The 18119-nt window shown below is 46.9% G+C and overlaps 2 protein-coding genes and 1 long non-coding RNA gene across 9 annotated transcripts in view; 1 reads left to right on the top strand and 2 right to left on the bottom strand.

The window, feature by feature from the left end:
• Window positions 1-5866, bottom strand: part of LOC109553940 (uncharacterized) — a 51330-nt gene extending 45464 nt beyond the window's left edge. Inside the window, exons 1-2 of the long non-coding RNA XR_011564698.1 lie at window positions 5751-5866; window positions 5538-5642 (exon numbers count right to left, since the gene is read on the bottom strand). This is a non-coding gene — a long non-coding RNA (uncharacterized lncRNA). The remainder of the gene's footprint in view (window positions 1-5537; window positions 5643-5750) is intronic.
• The window catches only part of CCSAP (centriole, cilia and spindle associated protein), a 32672-nt gene continuing 20074 nt past the window's right edge, over window positions 5522-18119 (top strand). For 4 of the 6 annotated variants that reach the window (XM_070782315.1, XM_070782316.1, XM_019953906.2 and 1 more), the window contains exon 1: window positions 5857-6493. In XM_070782315.1, the coding sequence (XP_070638416.1) occupies window positions 6070-6493 (424 nt within the window). In that variant the 5' untranslated portion in view covers window positions 5857-6069. Of the gene's footprint in view, window positions 5662-5856; window positions 6494-18119 lie in introns of those variants that run through there. The other 2 variants (XM_070782317.1, XM_070782313.1) reach the window with 2 other exon arrangements.
• The window catches only part of RAB4A (RAB4A, member RAS oncogene family), a 76607-nt gene continuing 70702 nt past the window's right edge, over window positions 12215-18119 (bottom strand). The window contains exon 8 of one of the 2 annotated variants that reach the window (XM_070782319.1): window positions 12215-17554. The gene's annotated coding sequence lies outside the window, so the exon portion shown is untranslated. Of the gene's footprint in view, window positions 17555-17577; window positions 17693-18119 lie in introns of those variants that run through there. The other variant, XM_070782322.1, reaches the window with a different exon arrangement.

Here is an 18119-nt window from a genome sequence, read left to right as displayed (position 1 = left end):
AGAGATGGGTTCTATCCCTAGATTGGGAAGATCCCCTGGAGGAGGGTACAGCAAACCATGCAGGTATTCTTTCCTGGAGAATCCCATGAACAGAGGAACCTGGCAGGCTACAATCCATAGGGTCACAAAGAATCAGACACGACTGAAGCGACTTAGCACATAAGCATGTGAGCTTCCACAATGGGGGGTGGGTTTATAAAAAGGGTAGAGTGGATAGTGGATTCCCAAGTCTGTGTTTGGAGACAGAAGGTGAGGGAAAATGCAAGGGAGAGGGAAATAGAGAGAAAAAGAAGCAAAATCCAGAGACAAAAGGGAAGATGAAAGCTGATGGAGCACCGGCTGGGAGGGGTCAGGAAAGGCAGAAGGCACATGCCCGGAAAGAACACCTCAGGGGGAAGGAATGGTGAATCGGGGGTGCTCTCGGAAGATGGCCTCTCTTAGCTCAGAAGGACACAGACATTGACATAGATGGGATGGTATTCTGAGGGGAGGGAGTGGCAGTGCCCGGGGCCTCAGGATGCAGGACTCTGGAAGCAGGGAGCTAGGAAGTGCAGCCCAGCTTCCCTGATGGAGGCCAGCCTGCGGGGCTTGCTACTCTGTGAGGCTGCCAGATGAAGTCACTAGTAGGTTTTCAGACATGGAACCTGTGCACTTGGGTAGCAAATCTCGATTATCTTTCTATGATCTTTCAGGAGTCTAGCACTGACCTTCCTTTCAGCTCCCACTGTATCTTGTAGAGGGATCCACCCAGGGCTGCCTCTCACTGAGTTCCTTCTACCAAAGTCCTCTCCTGTCCTTATGGGGACCCTGATGTCCAGTCTCTGATGACCCTTTGGTGTCTGTCTGTTTTCTACTCTGTTCTTCTGTGAGCTCCAGAGGCCAGCCCTAAAGTCTCCCTCTTGCTTCAGAAACCCGTTGCAGATCCATATTTGCCACAGTTGTAGCTTATAATCTCTGCTTGCTGGTCCTGATTCTATCTGTAAAACAAAACAACACTGTTTTCTCCACAGGCAGTCCTTCAGTGCTCTAGGAACAGAGGGTTCTCTACAGGAAAGGTTTACTGCCCCTGATAAAGAAATACAACTTTGTGGCTACTGCTTATGATTGTATTCAACATCTTAACAGTTGCACCTTACTTATGGTCAACTAGGACCCAGAAGGTTCTCCCCACACATGCTGTCAAATTAGATCTTTCTTATCCTGTTTTTTTTTTTTTTTTAAACACAAAGACGAATATATGGATGAACATATGTTGTTTTATCTGCCTACTGCTCCTTCCTCTGGGGAGTCAGTCCTTTCTTGTTCCCTGTGGGTCTCCTGGGGCTGTCAATTTCAGCCTCCCACCCTATCCCCATTCACAGGGATGGAAACATGACCCATTCCTGGCCAATCATATCACCTCCTACCCCTGGGGTAGGGTTAGGTGACAGCCAAGAATCTTTCTCTATAACTGGAATACTAAGAAGTTGTCTGTTGCTGGTGGTCCTCAGCTAAGACAACATAAGCTTGGAGTACAAGCTGCACTTTCTCCAGCTGTGAAGAGGAAGTCCATTGTAGTGGGAGAAAAGGCCAGCCCCCAGAGGAAAGCTCAGAGACCAAAGAGAGAAGTAGAGTCCCAGTGATATTGACTGGATTCCAGGGTCTAGGTTTGCCAGAGACAATCAATACCCTTTCTGTTTAAGCTAGTTGAATCAGGTTTTTGTCACTTCCAAGTGGTGAGCCGTGAATAATAATACTTTAAAAAATTAGAATGAATGGCATGCACCTATCTGCACAATGCTACTGCTAAGTCACTTCAGTCGTGTCCGACTCTGTGTGACTCCATAGACGGCAGCCCACCAGGTTCCCCCGGCTCTGGGATTCTCCAGGCAAGAACACTGGAGTGGGTTGCCATTGCCTTCTCCAATGCGTGAAAGTAAAAAGTGAAGTCGCTCAGTTGTGTCCGACCCTCAGCGACCCCATGGACTGCAGCCTTTCAGGCTCCTCCATCCATGGGATTCTCCAGGCAGGAGTACTGGAGTGGGTTGCCATTGCCTTCTCCATCTGCACAACAGAGAAATGTAAAACAAAAAAATAATTCCTAACCCTATTTTTCAGTTATACAGAAAATGGTGTCATACCTTATATACTGTGTGTGTGTGGTTGTGTGATTGTAAAATACAGCCACAAATTCCTCCATCCAGTATGCACACCCCTTTGCAATGCAAGTTTGCATCTACTCCTCTCAGGGAGAGGTGGAGTTTCTTGCTCTCTGAATGTGGGCTAGCCTTGGGACTTATTTGAGCATTAGCTTGCAGCAGAGAGACGTATAAGACCTTCAGAGGCCTTCCAACTTCCGCTGTTAACCTCTTAGAAGAAAGGGCCAGGTGAAGAAGCTAGGCTAACTTCCTGGGGGACAAGAATACAGGGAAGATATCAAGACAGCCCAGCCTACAGCCAGCCCCAGTGTCAGGCATGTGAGTAAAGCCATGTTGAACCTTCCAGACCAGTTCTCCCTCCAGCTGAATGCAACTGTTCGAGTCTAAACCAGCAGAGTGAAACCAGCTTTGGAATGGCCTAGCTAACCCATAGAACTGTGAGAAGTAATACATCTTTTGTTTTAAACCACAAGTTTTGGGGTACTTAATTATGCAACCAAAGCTAACTGAAACAGATTGTGTTCTGAATTTTTTATGTAACCGCACATCATCATTTCCCCCACATTATTAATATATTTATTAAGGTTCTTTTGTTTGCAGCCATGGGAAACCAGTTTAAAGAGAAATGCATTAGCAGGTTCCTGGGATATTTCAAGCTATAGAACATAAAGTTGGGGAGGGGAGAAATCAGGGCCACCATGTGGGTGTCAACAACAGAGGTCACAAGTGTTTCTCCAGAAAACTGCGGTTAACAATTAGTGTTAATGACTTCTGGACAATAACCTTCAAGGTCTCAGAACAGGTTGACTTGTCCTGCTTGGGCACTGTCTACCTACGGATCTTTTGGTTATGATGCAGGGCGGCACAGGAGGTGGAGGCAGAAGGGAAAACAGACGCGAGTTGATGGAAACCCAGTATGGAAGCCAGAACCTAGGCCTGCTTTTTAACTGCTAATGTTTTGACTTCCCCCAACTTCTTTGCGAGGAGAGATAAGAAAGCCTTCCTCAGCGATCAATGCAAAGAAATAGAGGAAAGCAACAGAATGGGAAAGACTAGAGGTCTCTTCAAGAAAATTAGAGATACCAAGGGAACATTTCATGCAAATATGGGCTCAATAAAGGACAGAAATGGTATGGACATAACAGAAGCAGAAGATATTAAGAAGAGGTGGCAAGAATACACAGAAGAACTGTACAAAAAAGAGCTTCACCACCCAGATAATCACAATGGTGTGATCACTCACCTAGAGCCAGACATCCTGGAACGTGAAGTCAAGTGGGCCTTAGAAAGCATCACTACGAACAAAGCTAGTGGAGGTGATGGAATTCCAGTGGAGCTATTTCAAATCCTGAAGGATGATGCTGTGAAAGTGCTGCACTCAATATGCCAGCAAATTTGGAAAACTCAGCAGTGGCCACAGGACTGGAAAAAGGCAGTTTTCAGTCCAATCCCAAAGAAAGGCAATGCCAAAGAATGCTCAAACTACCACACAATTGCACTAATTTCACATGCTAGTAAAGTAATGCTCAAAATTCTGCAAGCCAGGCTTCAGCAGTACGTGAACTGTGAACTTCCAGATGTTCAAGCTGGTTTTAGAAAAGGCAGAGGAACAGAGATCAAATTGCCAACATCCACTGGATCATGGAAAAAGCAAGAAAGTTCCAGAAAAACATCTATTTCTGCTTTATTGACTATGCCAAAGCCTTTGACTGTGTGGACCACAGTAAACTATGGACAATTCTGAAAGAGATGGGAATACCAGACCACCTGACCTGCCTCTTGGGAAACTTATATGCAGATCAGGAAGCAACAGTTAGAACTGGACATGGAACAACAGACTGGTTCCAAATAGGAAAAGGAGTATGTCAAGGCTGTATATTGTCACCCTATTTATTTAACTTACATGCAGAGTACATTATGAGAAACGCTGGGCTGGAAGAAGCACAAGCTGGAATCAAGATTGTCGGGAGAAATATCAATAACCTTAGATATGCAGATGACACCACCCTTATGGCAGAAAGTGAAGAGGAACTCAAAAGCCTCTTGATGAAAGTGAAAGAGGAGAGTGAAAAAGCTGCCTTAAAGCTCAACATTCAGAAAATGAAGATCATGGCATCTGGTCTTATCACTTCATGGCAGATAGATTGGGAAACAGTGGAAACAGTGGCTGACTTTATTTTTCTGGGCTCCAAAATCACTGCAGATGGTGATTGCAGCCATGAAATTAAAAGACGCTTACTCCTTGGAAGGAAAGTTATGACCAACCTAGATATCATGTTGAAAAGCAGAGATATTACTTTGCCAACAAAGGTTTGTCTAGTCAAGGCTATGGTTTTTCCAGTGGTCATGTATGGATGTGAGAGTTGGACTGTGAAGAAAGCTGAGCACCGAAGAATTGATGCTTTTGAACTGTGGTGTTGGAGAAGGCTCTTGAAAGTCCCTTGGACTGCAAGGAGATCCAACCAGTCCATCCTAAAGGAGATCAGTCCTGGTGTTCATTGGAGGGACTGATGCTGAAGCTGAAACTCCAACACTTTTGGCCACCTCACGCGAAGAGTTGACTCATTGGAAAAGACTCTGATGTTAAGAGGGAGGGACTGGGGGCAGGAGGAGAAGGGGACGACAGAGGATGAGATGCCTGGATGGCATCACCGACTCGATGCACAGGAGTTTGACTGAACTCCGGGAGTTGGTGATGGACAGGGAGGCCTGGCGTGCTGCGGTTCATGGGGGCGCAAAGAGTCAGACACGACTGAACGACTGAACTGAACTTCTTTTCTTCCAAATCTTTGTTACTAATGTATCCAGGCTCCTTTTCATAAAGGGGAAGAAGCTGCACGGGACCGCTCTGGAAACTGTTAACAATCAGCACAACATTGCATACTTAGCACAAAGCAACCGAGTCCACCAAGGTTTTCTGTGCACCTGGGCCTCTGGGAGGGTGGCTTGGCAGTTTTAATGAATAGCTTCAAAAAATGTTCGGGGGCGTAGACAAGAAAGGAGTTGCACCAAAGCACTGAAAGGAGTTAAAGCCAGAGTAACAGGTGTTGTGAACAGAGGAAAGGAAGCAAGAGCCAACGCGCGCACTTGGGGTTGTTTCTGGGAGCGCGACCCTGGCAAGTGTCGGGAAGAGAACACACAACGTCGCGGGCTGGTGGGCGGCTCCGTTCCCTGACGCCTCCTGACGCGGCGGGGGCCAGGGGCAGCGCCTCCCACAACGAGGTTCGTGGGCGCCTCGGGCGGGCGGGGACCTGGCTAGGGTCCTGGGCCAGCCAAGTCGCCCGCAAGCCCACGCCAGGCGCCGAAGTCGCCGCCCCCACCGAGAGGGGTGGGGGCCGGGGACCGGGAGCGCGCGCGGGAGACGACTGCTCCCGGGACTGAGGCGGCGCCTTCCCCTACCGGTTGCAGCAGGAGCGACATCTTGCTCGGCAGGAAAGCCCTGGGAGAGCGGGCGGATCCGGGCTGCTGCGCCACTCGCGTCGAGGACCCGCCGGAGCCGCGGGGCTGGAGGTACAAGAAGGAGGTAATCGGGGCTGCCCCTCCTGCCCACACATCCCGCTCCGAAGACCCAGAGGCCGCCCCGCTCCCCGCGCCCACGCCTCCCTCTTTCACCTCCCATCCGCGGGCTCCCGCGGCCTCTGGCTTCTGAGCTCGCGAGCCGCCCTCCCCGGTGACCCCGAGCCCTGCAGCCCAGGCCGCTCGGCCCTCCCTCGCCCCTGGGCCGCCCTCCCAGGTCTCCGCCCCCTCCCCAGGCGGGCCGCGCTCTCCCTCCGCCCCTCGGCCCCACGCCCCGCCCCCACACTCCCGCCCCCGCTCCCTACCCCACTTCCCACGCTCCGCCCCAGCCCGCCCCGTCCGGGCGGGGCTCTGGGTTTAAACGTCGCGGCGGGCTGGGCTGGCGGAGGGGTGGGGCGCGCCTCTGTGTCGTGTCATGGGTCCTGTAGGCGACCGCGCGGCGCGGAAAGGCGGGCATTCGGGGCCGACGTGCGGCACCATGTCCCCGGGGAGCGGCGTGAAGAGCGAGTACATGAAGCGCTACCAGGAGCCGCGCTGGGACGAGTACGGGCCGTGCTACCGTGCGCTGCGCCACTACCGTCTGGGTCGCCGGCTGCTGGAGCAGGCGCACGCGCCTTGGCTCTGGGACGACTGGGGCCAGGCCGGCGCCTCGGACGACTCGGCGTCTTCGGCGTCGTCGGGCACCGGGGCCCCCGCGCCCCAGTGCGCCCCGGCCTCGCCGCCGCCGCCGCCGCCCGCGGAGCCTGAGGGGCGCGTAGGGCCGGAGGAGCGGGAGGTGGAGGCCGCGGGGGACGCGGAGACCAGGGACGCCGTGGACGCAGAGGACGCGGCGCTGCCAGGTACCGGGCTGGGGAGGGGGCTGCGAGGGCCCAGCTCGCGGGACTGGATTTGCTCCTGCGTCTCCTGAACCGCGCAGCCGTTTCTCGCAGTGAGAGCTCAGGGCGAGCTCTTTCTTAATTTTATTTAATCTATTTTTGGTAGGCGGAGAATACGCCACCCTTGACAAAATAAGGAAGGTGGCGGCCCCGCCCCCGCCCTCCGACCCTGTATTTCCGTAAAGTGTGTCTCTGGGTTGAGCCAGCTGTGAACGCCGTAGACTTGCGGCTGGCGAAGTCCAGATTTTCACCAGGTAGCCTTGATGGCCTCTGGACCGCTAAACTCCTTTCTATTTATTTCTAAACGCTCATTTGTTTTATGAGAGGAGCCCAGCTTTCATCAGACGGCCAGAGGTTAGGAACTAACCTCTGTGAGCTAAGCGCATTGTCCTGTGATTGGGGCTGTTGTTTTCTGTGTTAACTCCCTGATCTGGCCGCGCTTTCCCTTGGGAATATTTTGTATTTGTTTCCACAGACTGTTGCATAAGTCCCGGCTGCTGGGAGATAATCCTTCTAAATGCCAGGTCCTCTCGGCTGCTCGCCTCCTCTCCTCCAGCTGCTACTGTGAGCTTGGGGAGCGGCAGCTGGAAAATGGCTCTTGGGGGTGGTGCATCTGCTGCTCCCGTCGGGGCCCTGCGCCTTCTCTCCTGCCGGCGGGCTCTCGGAGAGTGGGGCGGGCCGAGCGGCCGCTGGTGCTCAGGGCCCAGTTGAATGAATGCCCCAGATTCAGCCTGGAGGAACCCCGTGGGGTTCTATTCTACTCTAACCTGGGTCAGGCACCACCCGACGTCACTCAGTTTTAAAGAGACCCCAGCCAAATAACTAAAATGGCCTGAGAGCTTGTCATGCATCCAGTCTCCGATCTTAGAGTATATATTTTCTTAGTCAACACTCAAAACAATTCTAAGAGGGAGGACCATTTACCTCGTTTACCAAGGGAGTTTTTACCTCGTTTACCTCGATTTTATAGATGAAGGAATAGAAGCTCAGAATCAACGATTGGTGACTATTTTTGTTTACCGCCTTGTAAGTGGTACTCTGATCAGATTTTTCTCTTGACTCTCATCCTAGCTTGTCTGTGAGATGCTGAGGAAGAGAGGAAGTTGAGTCTTGTTATACTGTTCCCAGCTGTTCTCGGTTCATCATGTGGCAGGGCTGCCCCTTCATCCTCATGTTACTTGTGAATTCCCACTGATTCCTGACCTTTGCTAGAAGTTTGAATAACAGAAGATGGGGAGAGTATGGGGCACTGAGCTACTAGCTCAATTATGAGATGCATTTTATCAGACTGAATGAGCTTTTCTCTCTCCTTGGTTCTTTCCCTTCATTGCTTATGAAAAAGATGTCAGTTATTTCCAGGTGTATATAAATGCAGTTTTTAGACAGCATTGTAGTATGGAGTATGGGGCTTGTGTTCGTAAGAGTTCATGATTATTTTTGTTCCCTTAGAGACACTGAATCCTCCCAGGGGCTGGCTGAGGTAGTTATTTCTTCTTTGTTAATATTTCTGGTTTAGGAATCTGGGAAGAAAAAATGTTTCTGGACTCCCCATCCCAGGATCTTTTGCTTTGCTCATGCCTATCAAGCCTCTGTTCATCCCTATGTCTGGCAGGATTGAAAGTCCTTGTTTTTAAGTGGACAGAATGATGAGCACTCTTTTGAGTTTCTATGAAACATAAACATTTAGTTCTTGTCTTTACTGAAGCCATATGTACACATAGAATCATAGGGTTATATATGGCTTAGTACAGAGATACAGCAACCCTCCTCCCCCACACCAATTAACCTATTCCCTAGGTGACCACTTCCCAGTCCTCTGGTTTTTCCTTGGTGTGTAATTCTGTTTTTCCAAGTAACATGGCTTTTATTAAGATTTGTTGATTTGTTGTTGTTGTTGTTGAGTTTTTAGTACCATCTATTAATTGGCTTTAATTCTTTTTGTGTAGTGTGCTCAATTGCTCAGTCATGTCCGACTGTTTGCAACCCCATGGACTGCAACCTGTCAAGCTTCTCAGTCCATGGGGTTTCCCAGGCAGGAATACTGGAGTGGGTTGCCATTTCCTCCTCCAAGGGATCTTCCTGACCCAGGGATCAAACCCACATCTCCTGCATTGGCAGGTGAATTCTTTACCACTGAGCTACCTGCTGCTGCTGCTGCTGCTGCTGCGTCGCTTCAGTCGTGTCCGACTCTGTGTGATCCCATAGATGGCAGCCCACCAGGCTCTGCCCTCTCGGGATTCTCCAGGCAAGAACACTGGAGTGGGTTGCCATTTCCTTCTCCAATGCATGAAAGTGAAAAGTGAAGGTGAAGTCGCTCAGTCGTGTCCGACTCTTCACCACCCCATGGACTGCAGCCTACCAGGCTCCTCTATCCATGGGATTTTCCAGGCAAGAGTACTGGAGTGGGGTGCCAATGCCTTCTCCCTGAGCTACCTGGGAAGCCCTTAATTCTTTTTAGTGATCTCCTAATCCATACACCTGGTCCATCCTCACCCTTCTGGTATAGTCATCATAGAATTAGTTAGATTCAGTTAGGGCCTGTCGAAGAAGGCCTTTTTCACTTTAATGCATTGGAGAAGGAAATGGCAACCCACTCCAGTGTTCTTGCCTGGAGAATCCCAGGGACGGGGGAGCCTGGTAGGCTGCCGTCTATGGGGTCACACAGAGTCGGACACGACTGAAGTGACTTAGCAGCAGCAGGGCCTATGGAAGAGGTTGCTTAGAGCTACCCTATCTTGTTTGCTGTGATTCCCTTTTCTCTCTGTTGCAATACCACCAATGCATCAGGTTCACTGTCACCCTCCCCATCTTAAGACATCCCTCCCAGGGCCTCTGACCTACTTCCACCTGGCCTGCTTGCTGCTCTGGCAGCCTGCTGCCTTGTTTCGTCTTGGGAGGGCTCTTGGCCACCATCCCAGGGACTCCCTGCCTTCCCGCTTGGTAGGACCCTCTGTTGTGTGCCTCTCACATCATCTTGCCCGGTTTATCCTCTCCTGGCAGAGATTATCTTTAGTACCTTCCTGAGGAAGAGTGTGTGAGAGGCTTAATATTCTGAGATCTTGCATGTCAAAAGATTCTGCCCTCACAATTCAATAAGTTTGTGATTAGGCATGAAATTCTAGGTTGGAAGTTTTTGTCTCTAAGAAATCTAGAGGCAGTGCTGTCTGGTACTGGGACTTCTGTAGTTGCTGTTATACTCCCGTGTGGTTCTCACTCTTAATCCCTCATAGATAACATGTTCCCTCCTCTGGAAGCTTCTAGGGTCTTCTCTTTGTCCTCTGTGTTCTGAAAATTATCCTCTGTCTAGGCCTGTTTTCCTCTAATGTGCTTCATGAATCCTTGCAAATCAAACTCCTATCTTGTAATCCTGGAAAGTTTTCTTGAATTGTTTTCTTATTACTATTATTTTTTTCTCTTTTCTTTCTGAACTCCTTAGTTGGATGTTAGACTTTACAAATATATCCTCTAATTTTCTACTTTGGCTTCCAATCCATCTGTCTTAAGAACTGTTGAATTGTTTTCTGGGTTTTCCTTCCTTCTCTCCTTCTCTTTAATCCTCTTTAAAAAATAGTATTCTGTTCTTGATTTGTACGTATAGTATCCTCACTTGTCCTGCTGAGGACTAGGAGTTTTTAGTTTTTGGATGTTTCATTGGCACAGGTTTCCACTCCCTTTCTCTGGATATGTGTGTGTGTGTGTGTGTGTGTGTGTTTTAATTTAATTTGTAATCCTGTATTTCAAGTTAGCAGCTTTCCTCAAATGTCTAATGATTCTTGGCTTCTTGTTCTTATTTAAGAGATGGTACTAAAAAGCTGTTGGGAAATTGCCTGGGTGTGGGGTGTGGGTGTGGGTGTGGGAATGCTTGTTCGCTGTGAAATGCCTTCTCTCTGTAGCCATCATGCTTTCAAGAGTGTCTAGAATGTGTCCAATTCTTTTCTTCATATTTACATTTCTTTTTAAATTAAATTTTAGTTTTAAACCAGTTATGCATATGCAGAATTTTTAAAAGTATGCTTAAAATGAAAAAGTAATCCTGGCCCATTCACCACCCATGCCCCTTGCTCCCTGGAGTAACTCTTTACCTTTCTTTTCAGCACTGTGGCCAATGATTTTCTCATTCAGAGTAATGTTGGCTTTTTTATTTTGAAAATTGTATATTGACTTCCCGTAATGGGAGATGATTTAGTTTAAGATCTTAGCTTGGCCATTCCTCAAACCCTCCCTTCTTCCCACCTAGACATACACAAGCACCTCTTTTGTCCCAAAGTATTAACTATATGACTATTTCACTGAAGTAGTATTCTATATTTGGATGATCATGGCTCTGTGTTATTTGCAGATAATCCATACAGTGCATTTTGATTATATTTTGTTATTTATGTTTTGCCTAGAGGTAATTGTTGCTTTACTTGTATATTTGCTTTTCTTTTTCCTTTTATAATTTAGCCAGAAATAGTCTGGTGGGACTGTGAAACTTGTTATATGCCAGGCACATTAGGTGTTGATTTGTTGCATTATTTTCCTTGGGGAAATAATTTTGGGGAACCCTTGACTCTCTTGTTTTAATTTAGACTTTATGCTGTCCAGGTCTGACACTGCTGTCAAGCTGAGACTTCTCTTCATGTTTGCCGAGTATTCCTTTTGCTTTCCTCCTTTATCTAATCCCTGTTCTAGAAGCCTCCAATCTCCCTTCCTTTTGGTGGAGCACATCTTCTGTAAGTCCTGAGAAGTGTTAAAAGGGAAGTGAAAATTTTGTCACCTTGAAGTCTAAAAATGCCTTTATCCAAGGCTGGATTGCCATTTGGGCAAGACAGAGACTTCCTAGGTTAGATATTTCAGTATTTGAAGGTATTATATTGAATCCTAGGTTTTGGTCTTATTGTTGAGAAGTACCATGTCATTCCAACACTTCTTTTGGATACGTGACCTTTTTATTTTTTTTAAGTTTTAGGACCGTCCCTTTATCCTAGGTATTCTAAAATACTATGTGTCATTTTTCGTTCATTGGGCTGATAACTTGGTGGGACTTTTTATTTAGTTTTTTGAAAAAACTTATTTTAGGCCACACCTCATGGCATGGCATGTGGGATATATACTCCCTGCATTGGGAGCACAGAGTTAACCACTGGACTGCCAGGGGAATCCCTTGGTGAGCCTTTTGAATCTAGAAACATTTATTTTCAGGTACTGTTTAAAATAATTTCTGTTCTGGGGACTTCCTTTGTGGTCCAGTGGTTATGACTCAATGCTGCCATTGCAAGGAGTATGGGTTTGATCCCTGGTCAGGGAATTAAGATCTCACATGCCATTCAGAGAGGCCAAAAAACATTTTAAAAGCTTTTTTAAAATTTCTATTCATTTTTTTCTTGATAGTTATTTTTAGCTGGTTTGTATACCTCCTGGAGCAAACCTCTAATATTTTTATTTATTTATTTTTGAAAAAATTGGAACTTTGGTTTTGTTTTGAGAATGCTTCAATTTTATCTTCAAAATTTTCTGTTGAAATTTTAAATTCTACCATTCTGGTTTTTAATTTCAAAGAGATTGTTTTTTTTTGTCCCAAGTGTTCTTTTAAAAATTAATAAAAAATAGCATCCTTTTCTCTAACTCCCCCTCCACTCCCCTCCCCCACCCACCCTCCCCAAGCCGTAAATATCCTTTGAGAGCTCTCTTATATTCCAAGCCTAGTTTTTTCCTCTTTGTTTTGGTCTCTTTCTTATTAAAGGATGTACTCTAATGCTTGCTTTTAGCCTGTCTGCTTATTTAAGAGGGAAGCTTGAAGGGCTTTTTGGGAGCTGTGTGCATGAAGGAGCTTGTGACTGTAAATTTTAGGGGGACTCTGCTGCTTTTCTGGGGGCTGCCCACATCAGTACCCGCCTGTTCTTCTGTCAGCTTACCAGACACTGCTCCTCCATCCTCCTGCCTGGGAGGGCCTGAGCCTGGCTGTCAGCATCCTGGGAACAGAGCTGGGGGAAAGGAGGAGGGACCCCATTCTTTACCACGCCATCCTGTTTTCATCCTGCCCCCCTCAGTTCTCCTGTGCCTGCTGCGCGCTGGTCCTCCTCCTTTAGGGACCTGGGCTATGGGGTGAGGTGGCGGGGGCGCAGCCACCGGCCTTGAGGACCACAGGAAGGACTGTTGAGGGAGTATCCATTGCTGCACAACAGGCTTACCCTGGAAACTAGTACTTCAGGTTCCAGGTCTCACCTGTGAGCTCATGGTTTCTGTAAATTAGAATTTGGCCAACGCACAGGGTGTGCCTTCTCTCTGCTGCGTGCTGACTGCAGCTGTCTGCTAGGACACTTGCAGGTGACTTCTTCATGTGCCTGGCCCTCCTCATCACTTGCAGGCCGGCCTCTAACAGTGAGCACTCCTGAGAGAGAGCTGGGCAGCTGCTGTATTGCCCATCATGACTTATTTCCAGGAGCCATGTGCCACCTCTTTCACCCCATTCTCTGCTCACAAAAATCTGCCCAGGTTCAAGGGCAAGCAGCAGGGACCCTGGTTCTCAGCCGAGGCACATCCTTGTTAAGCTGCCATTGGAGCACATGGCCTGGGGCACTGACTGATGCTGGGCGTAGCCTTCTGGGAAGTCTGGTGCCTCGATGCCAGGTACTGCACAGCTCCACGGTGTCCTGTGGGCCCTTCTCCTGCAGGGAGTTTGCATCTTCCCGCTGAGTCCCGTGAGTCATTTCTAAGTCTTCATCACTTTGCACCTTCCAAAATCCGTCTGGTGTCTTGGCCCGCTTGCTCGTTGTCCTTTCCCTCTTTGGCCTTTGCTCCTTCACTTTACTGGGGTTTGAAGAGGAAGGGCTGTAATCTTGTGTCACCAGTGCACATTTAACCTGATGGCCTCGTTTGCTCTATTTTTACTCATTTTTATTTTTTACCCTCTTTCTTTATTAGTCTTGCTAGAGGTTTGTGAATTCTGTTCATTTTTGTTCCAAGCTAACCCTTGGCCATATCGGTTTTGTTTATTATGTGTTTATTAATTCATGATTTTTTCCCCTTAGTTTCATTTTTTAGTGCTTATTTTTATAAATTTTTTAATCTTTTTTTATTTTTTAAATTTATTTTTATTTTTGGCTGTGCTGGGTTCTTGCTGCACGGGCTTTTCTCTAGTTGCGGCGGTGGGGCTGTTCTTCATTGCAGTGCAGGCTTCTCTCATTGTGGAGCACAGGCTCTAAGGCTCAAAGGCTTCGGCAGTTGTCCCACGTGGGCTCTGCAGTTGGGGTTCCCAGACTCTAGAGCACAGGCTCAGCAGTTGTGGTGCACAGGCTTAGTTCTTCTGTCGCATGTGGGATCTTCCTGGACTGGGATTAAATCCATGTCTCCTGCATTGGCAGGCAGATTCTTTACCACTGAGCCACCAGGGAAGCCCTTTTTATAACATTTTAAGATGGATGCTTATCATTGATTTTTTTTTTCTTCCCTTGCCTTTTTTTCTTTTTGATGTATTGATTTAAGGCTCTAGATTTACTTCTGATTACTTCTTTAGCTGCATTGTACTTAATCAAGAAATTTAGAAATATTTCTAATAAGAATGGGATTATGTTCTCTATCGCTATTACTTTTTTCTTTTTAAAAATTGTAGTAAACACACAACACAAATTATCATTTTAACAATTTTTAAGTGCATAGCTCAATGACATGGAGAACATTTACATTTTTGTGAAATAATATGATTTATTTTTGACCCATGCATTATTTAGAAATGTTTTTAAGGAAAGGGATATATTAGGAGTATGAGATTAACAGATAAAAACTACCATGTATAAAACAGATAAGTAACAAGGATTTACTGTATAGCACAAGGAACTATAGAGAATATCTGATAATAACCTATAGTAGAAAGTGGCCTGAAAGAATGTATCTATATAACTGAATCACTTTGCTGTAACCTAAAACTAATACCATATTGTAGTTCAATTTAAGAAAAAAAGAGAAATGTTAATTTTATAACTGGAGATTTTATTTATCTACTGGCCATGCCATGAGACTCACAGGATCTTAGTTCTCTAACCAGGGATTGAACTCTGACCCTCAGTGGTGAAAGCATGGAGTTCTAATACTGGACCACCAGGGAATTCTCCTGTAGCTGGAGACTGTGAAAGATATTTTTGCTGTTGTATCTAGCTTAATTAGGGCTTCCCTGGTGGCTCAGCAGTAAAGAATCCGGATATCTGTAAGCAGGAGATGGGAGTTTGATTCCTAGGTTGGGAAGATCCCACTCCAGTGTTCTTGCCTGGAGAAACCTGTGGACAGAGGAGCCTGGCAGCCTATATAGTCCATAGGGTTACAAAGAGTTGGACATGACTCAAGTGACTGAGCATGAGCACGATCTAGCTTAATTGCACAAGTCAGAGAATACATACTGTATGATTCCAGTTTTGTGACTATGTTAAGAGTTTCTTTATAGCTTTGGCTGGGTAAATTCTTGTAAATGTTCCGCATGTGCTTGATAAGATTGTGTATTCTGTGGTTTTGAGTGCAGTATTCTGTATGTACCCATTGGGTCAAATGTGTTAATTTTGTTCAAATAGTTTTAAAAATCATTCTGTTCAAGTCAAACTTTCTGTAATGATGGGCAGTTTCTCTGTCTGGACTGTGAAACAGGCTAACCATGAGCCATATGTTTGAGCACTTGAACTTTGGTATAACTGAGGAAGTGAAAATTTGTTTCTAGCTAATTTTAATTAATGTAAACTTATATTTAGGTCACCTCTGCTTCATGGCTTTTGTAATGAACAGCATAGTCCTAAATCAAGGCTGAGTTGATTTTTGTCAGTTACTGAGAAAGGTGCTATTAGAATCTTCCACAATAACTGTCTTTCCACAAACACTGTTTTTATTTGCCTGGAAATGGCTTTATTTAAAACTTTGAATAGGATTTTGAAACATACATACACTTATCTTGTACCAGGCACTGTTTCAAGAGTTTTATAAGTATTAATTTTATAGTGATAAGTTCTATCTCTTCTGTTTTCCATCTTTTTTCTCTGCTACAGATATTTTTGAGCTTGTGCTTCTTCTTTTAGTTTTATGGTCTGTTAGTGATAACTCCATTTCCCCAAGTCTCTTGCTCCTGCTGGACTTCCTTATCGTCTTGTCTCCTGTGTGACTGGTCATCCCCAGGACACTCACTGTTGTGTTCAGAAAATTATCTGTAGGAATAATCTGAGACCCGGGCTCCCTAGAGAGGATTTCAGTTTCTTGTGTTGGATACCGGTGGACACTGCTATTTTTAATGTCAGACCTTTCAGTGATCCATGGTGAGATCATCACTGGGGTCCCCCTGATCTGCAACCTGCTGTGACCTGGCTCTCCCTATCGCCTGTGCTCCTCTCGGTCATGTGAGACAGCCTGACTGCCCAGACCCAAGTCTGTCTTTTACAAAACTTGTGTAAATATTTTATCTTATGTTCGTTTATTTTATTTAATTGTGGTGCAGCACACCTAACATAACACTTAACCATCCAGTTTCTTTATTGAGGTATATTTGATTTATATGTTTCAGGTGTACAGCATGAAAGTCAAAGTCGCTCAGGCATGTCCAACTCTTTGCAACTCCATAGACTATACATGGAATTTTCCCGGCCAGAATACTGGAGTGGGTAGCCTTCCCTTCTTCAGGGGATCTTCCCAACCCAGGGATCAAACCCAGATCTCCTACATTGCAGGTGGATTCTTTACCAGCTGAGCCACCAGGGAAGCCCAGGTATACTGGAGTGGATAGCGTATCCCTTTTCCAGTGGATCTTCCCAGCCCAGGTATTGAACTGGGGTCTCTTGCATTGCAGGCGGATTCTTTACCAACTGAGCTATCAGGGAAGCCCTGGTGTACAACATAGTGATTCACGATTTCCATCTAGAGCTAGACAAATATTGGCTGTATTCCCTGTGCTGTGCAATGTGCCCTTGTAGCTATTTGTGTTTACATAGTAGTTTGTGTCTCTTAAACCCTAGAATGCCCAGTCTTGTTTTGTCCTCATTCTCCTGCCCTCTTTGTAAAATTTGGCTCTGTTAATTGTTCTGTCCTTTTCTGAACATCCTTCTCCAGCTTCTCTCCTGGAAGCTTCTAGACTTTGCTGGCTGTTCTTTTCCCTGGCTTCCTCTCTGGCTCTCCTCATCCCTTCTACCGGCTCAGCTGGTGTCCAGGGGGCCAACCTCTGCTCCCCTTCTGCTGACTCTGTTCATTCTGGGGGATCTGCTCTGTGTCTGAGCCTCAGCCCCCACCTACCTGCTTATGACTCTCTCCAATTCCACATTCTCTTTTGGGCCCCTGATTAAGGGTTCTGCTGTGGCCTGCGTGGTGGTCCCAGGGGTGTCTCATACCTGAGTCGTCAAGTACCCTTTTCCCATCTTTGATGGCTTTCTGCTGGAGGATAGTGTGACCATCCACTCCCAACCCCTGTAGGGGGCCCCAAGATTCCTCTTTGCCTCCCAGCATTTGCTTTGTGTCTGTCACCCACTCAGCTGCCCGTCTAGCCCTCTGTGGCTCTCTGGAGAGGCCGGGGTACCACCTCCCAGTTCACAGGTGCCCAGGTGAGTCCGAGCACCAGCCAGGTGTGGCGGGCACTATCTGGTCCTTTTCTCCCTGCTTGGCCCCTGCCAGCATTGCCCCCTACCCTGGACTCTCCATGCTTTCTGCCCCCACCTCTTTGGGGCACGTTTGTTGCTAGATGCCGCCTTCCTGAAATGCAGATAGGACCATAGCATTTTTCAGCCTAAAATCCTTCAGTGATTCTTCTTCATTTTTAGGAAAAGATAAAACTCCTGTGTTTGGCATAGAAGGTCTTTATTTCCCCACTGCTACCCACTCATGCCTTCACCCATAGACTCTCTGTGTACCTGGCATTTGTAATTATTCTTTCTTCTCTTCATGTCTTTGTAGAAGCCAGTTCCCCACTTGCTGGAATTCTCTTTCCTAATCTCTCCTTGGTTGGCTTCAGCTTGTCCCATGAGCCAAATCATTATCATCTTCTGGGACATGCTCCCTGGAAGGTCTGAGTTAGACATATGGGGGCTGGAGAGGAAGAGAAGGAAATGAATCCCTGAAGATGAGTTGAGTTGTTTCCCCCTCTCTCAGTGTCGTAACTGCGCCAGGCATGGAGCCCCTTCTACTTCCCGTTGTCTTGGTCCTGATGGGCTCTTTCCCTTCTACCTAGATCCAGGGGAGGGAAGAGGATGAGGTGAGGACACATCACTCAGAAGAGTGAGTGATGAGGGGATTTGGGTTCCTAGGATTCAGTATAAGACTGGTATCTCATGTGTCCCCAGACAGCCTGAGTGCTGGGTTTATAGATACGGTGCACAGCCATGCAAAGCACTGAACCCAAGGGCTGGACGCGTGCTATCTGCTCCTTAAAATGCTTAGTAATAAAGGAAATGATTTGGTAGATAAAGGTCATTGCTGAAGACAGAAATGCAGGTGCTGTGTCTGGATTACATGGATGTCATCAGGGAAGGGTCCACTGAGTGAGGGACATGAGTGCGTCCTAAAGATGATGCGGTTTGGGAAGGGGAACCTGTAAAATCACTACCTAGAGCCAAATTCTGGAGCCTCAGGAGCAAGGGGTTTTCTACAGATG

The sequence above is a fragment of the Bos indicus genome, chromosome 28 (assembly GCF_029378745.1).
Source record: "Bos indicus isolate NIAB-ARS_2022 breed Sahiwal x Tharparkar chromosome 28, NIAB-ARS_B.indTharparkar_mat_pri_1.0, whole genome shotgun sequence".
NCBI lineage: Eukaryota > Metazoa > Chordata > Mammalia > Artiodactyla > Bovidae > Bos > Bos indicus.
Note: the sequence above shows the minus strand (reverse complement) of the source record. Positions and strands in the feature narration are given on the sequence as shown.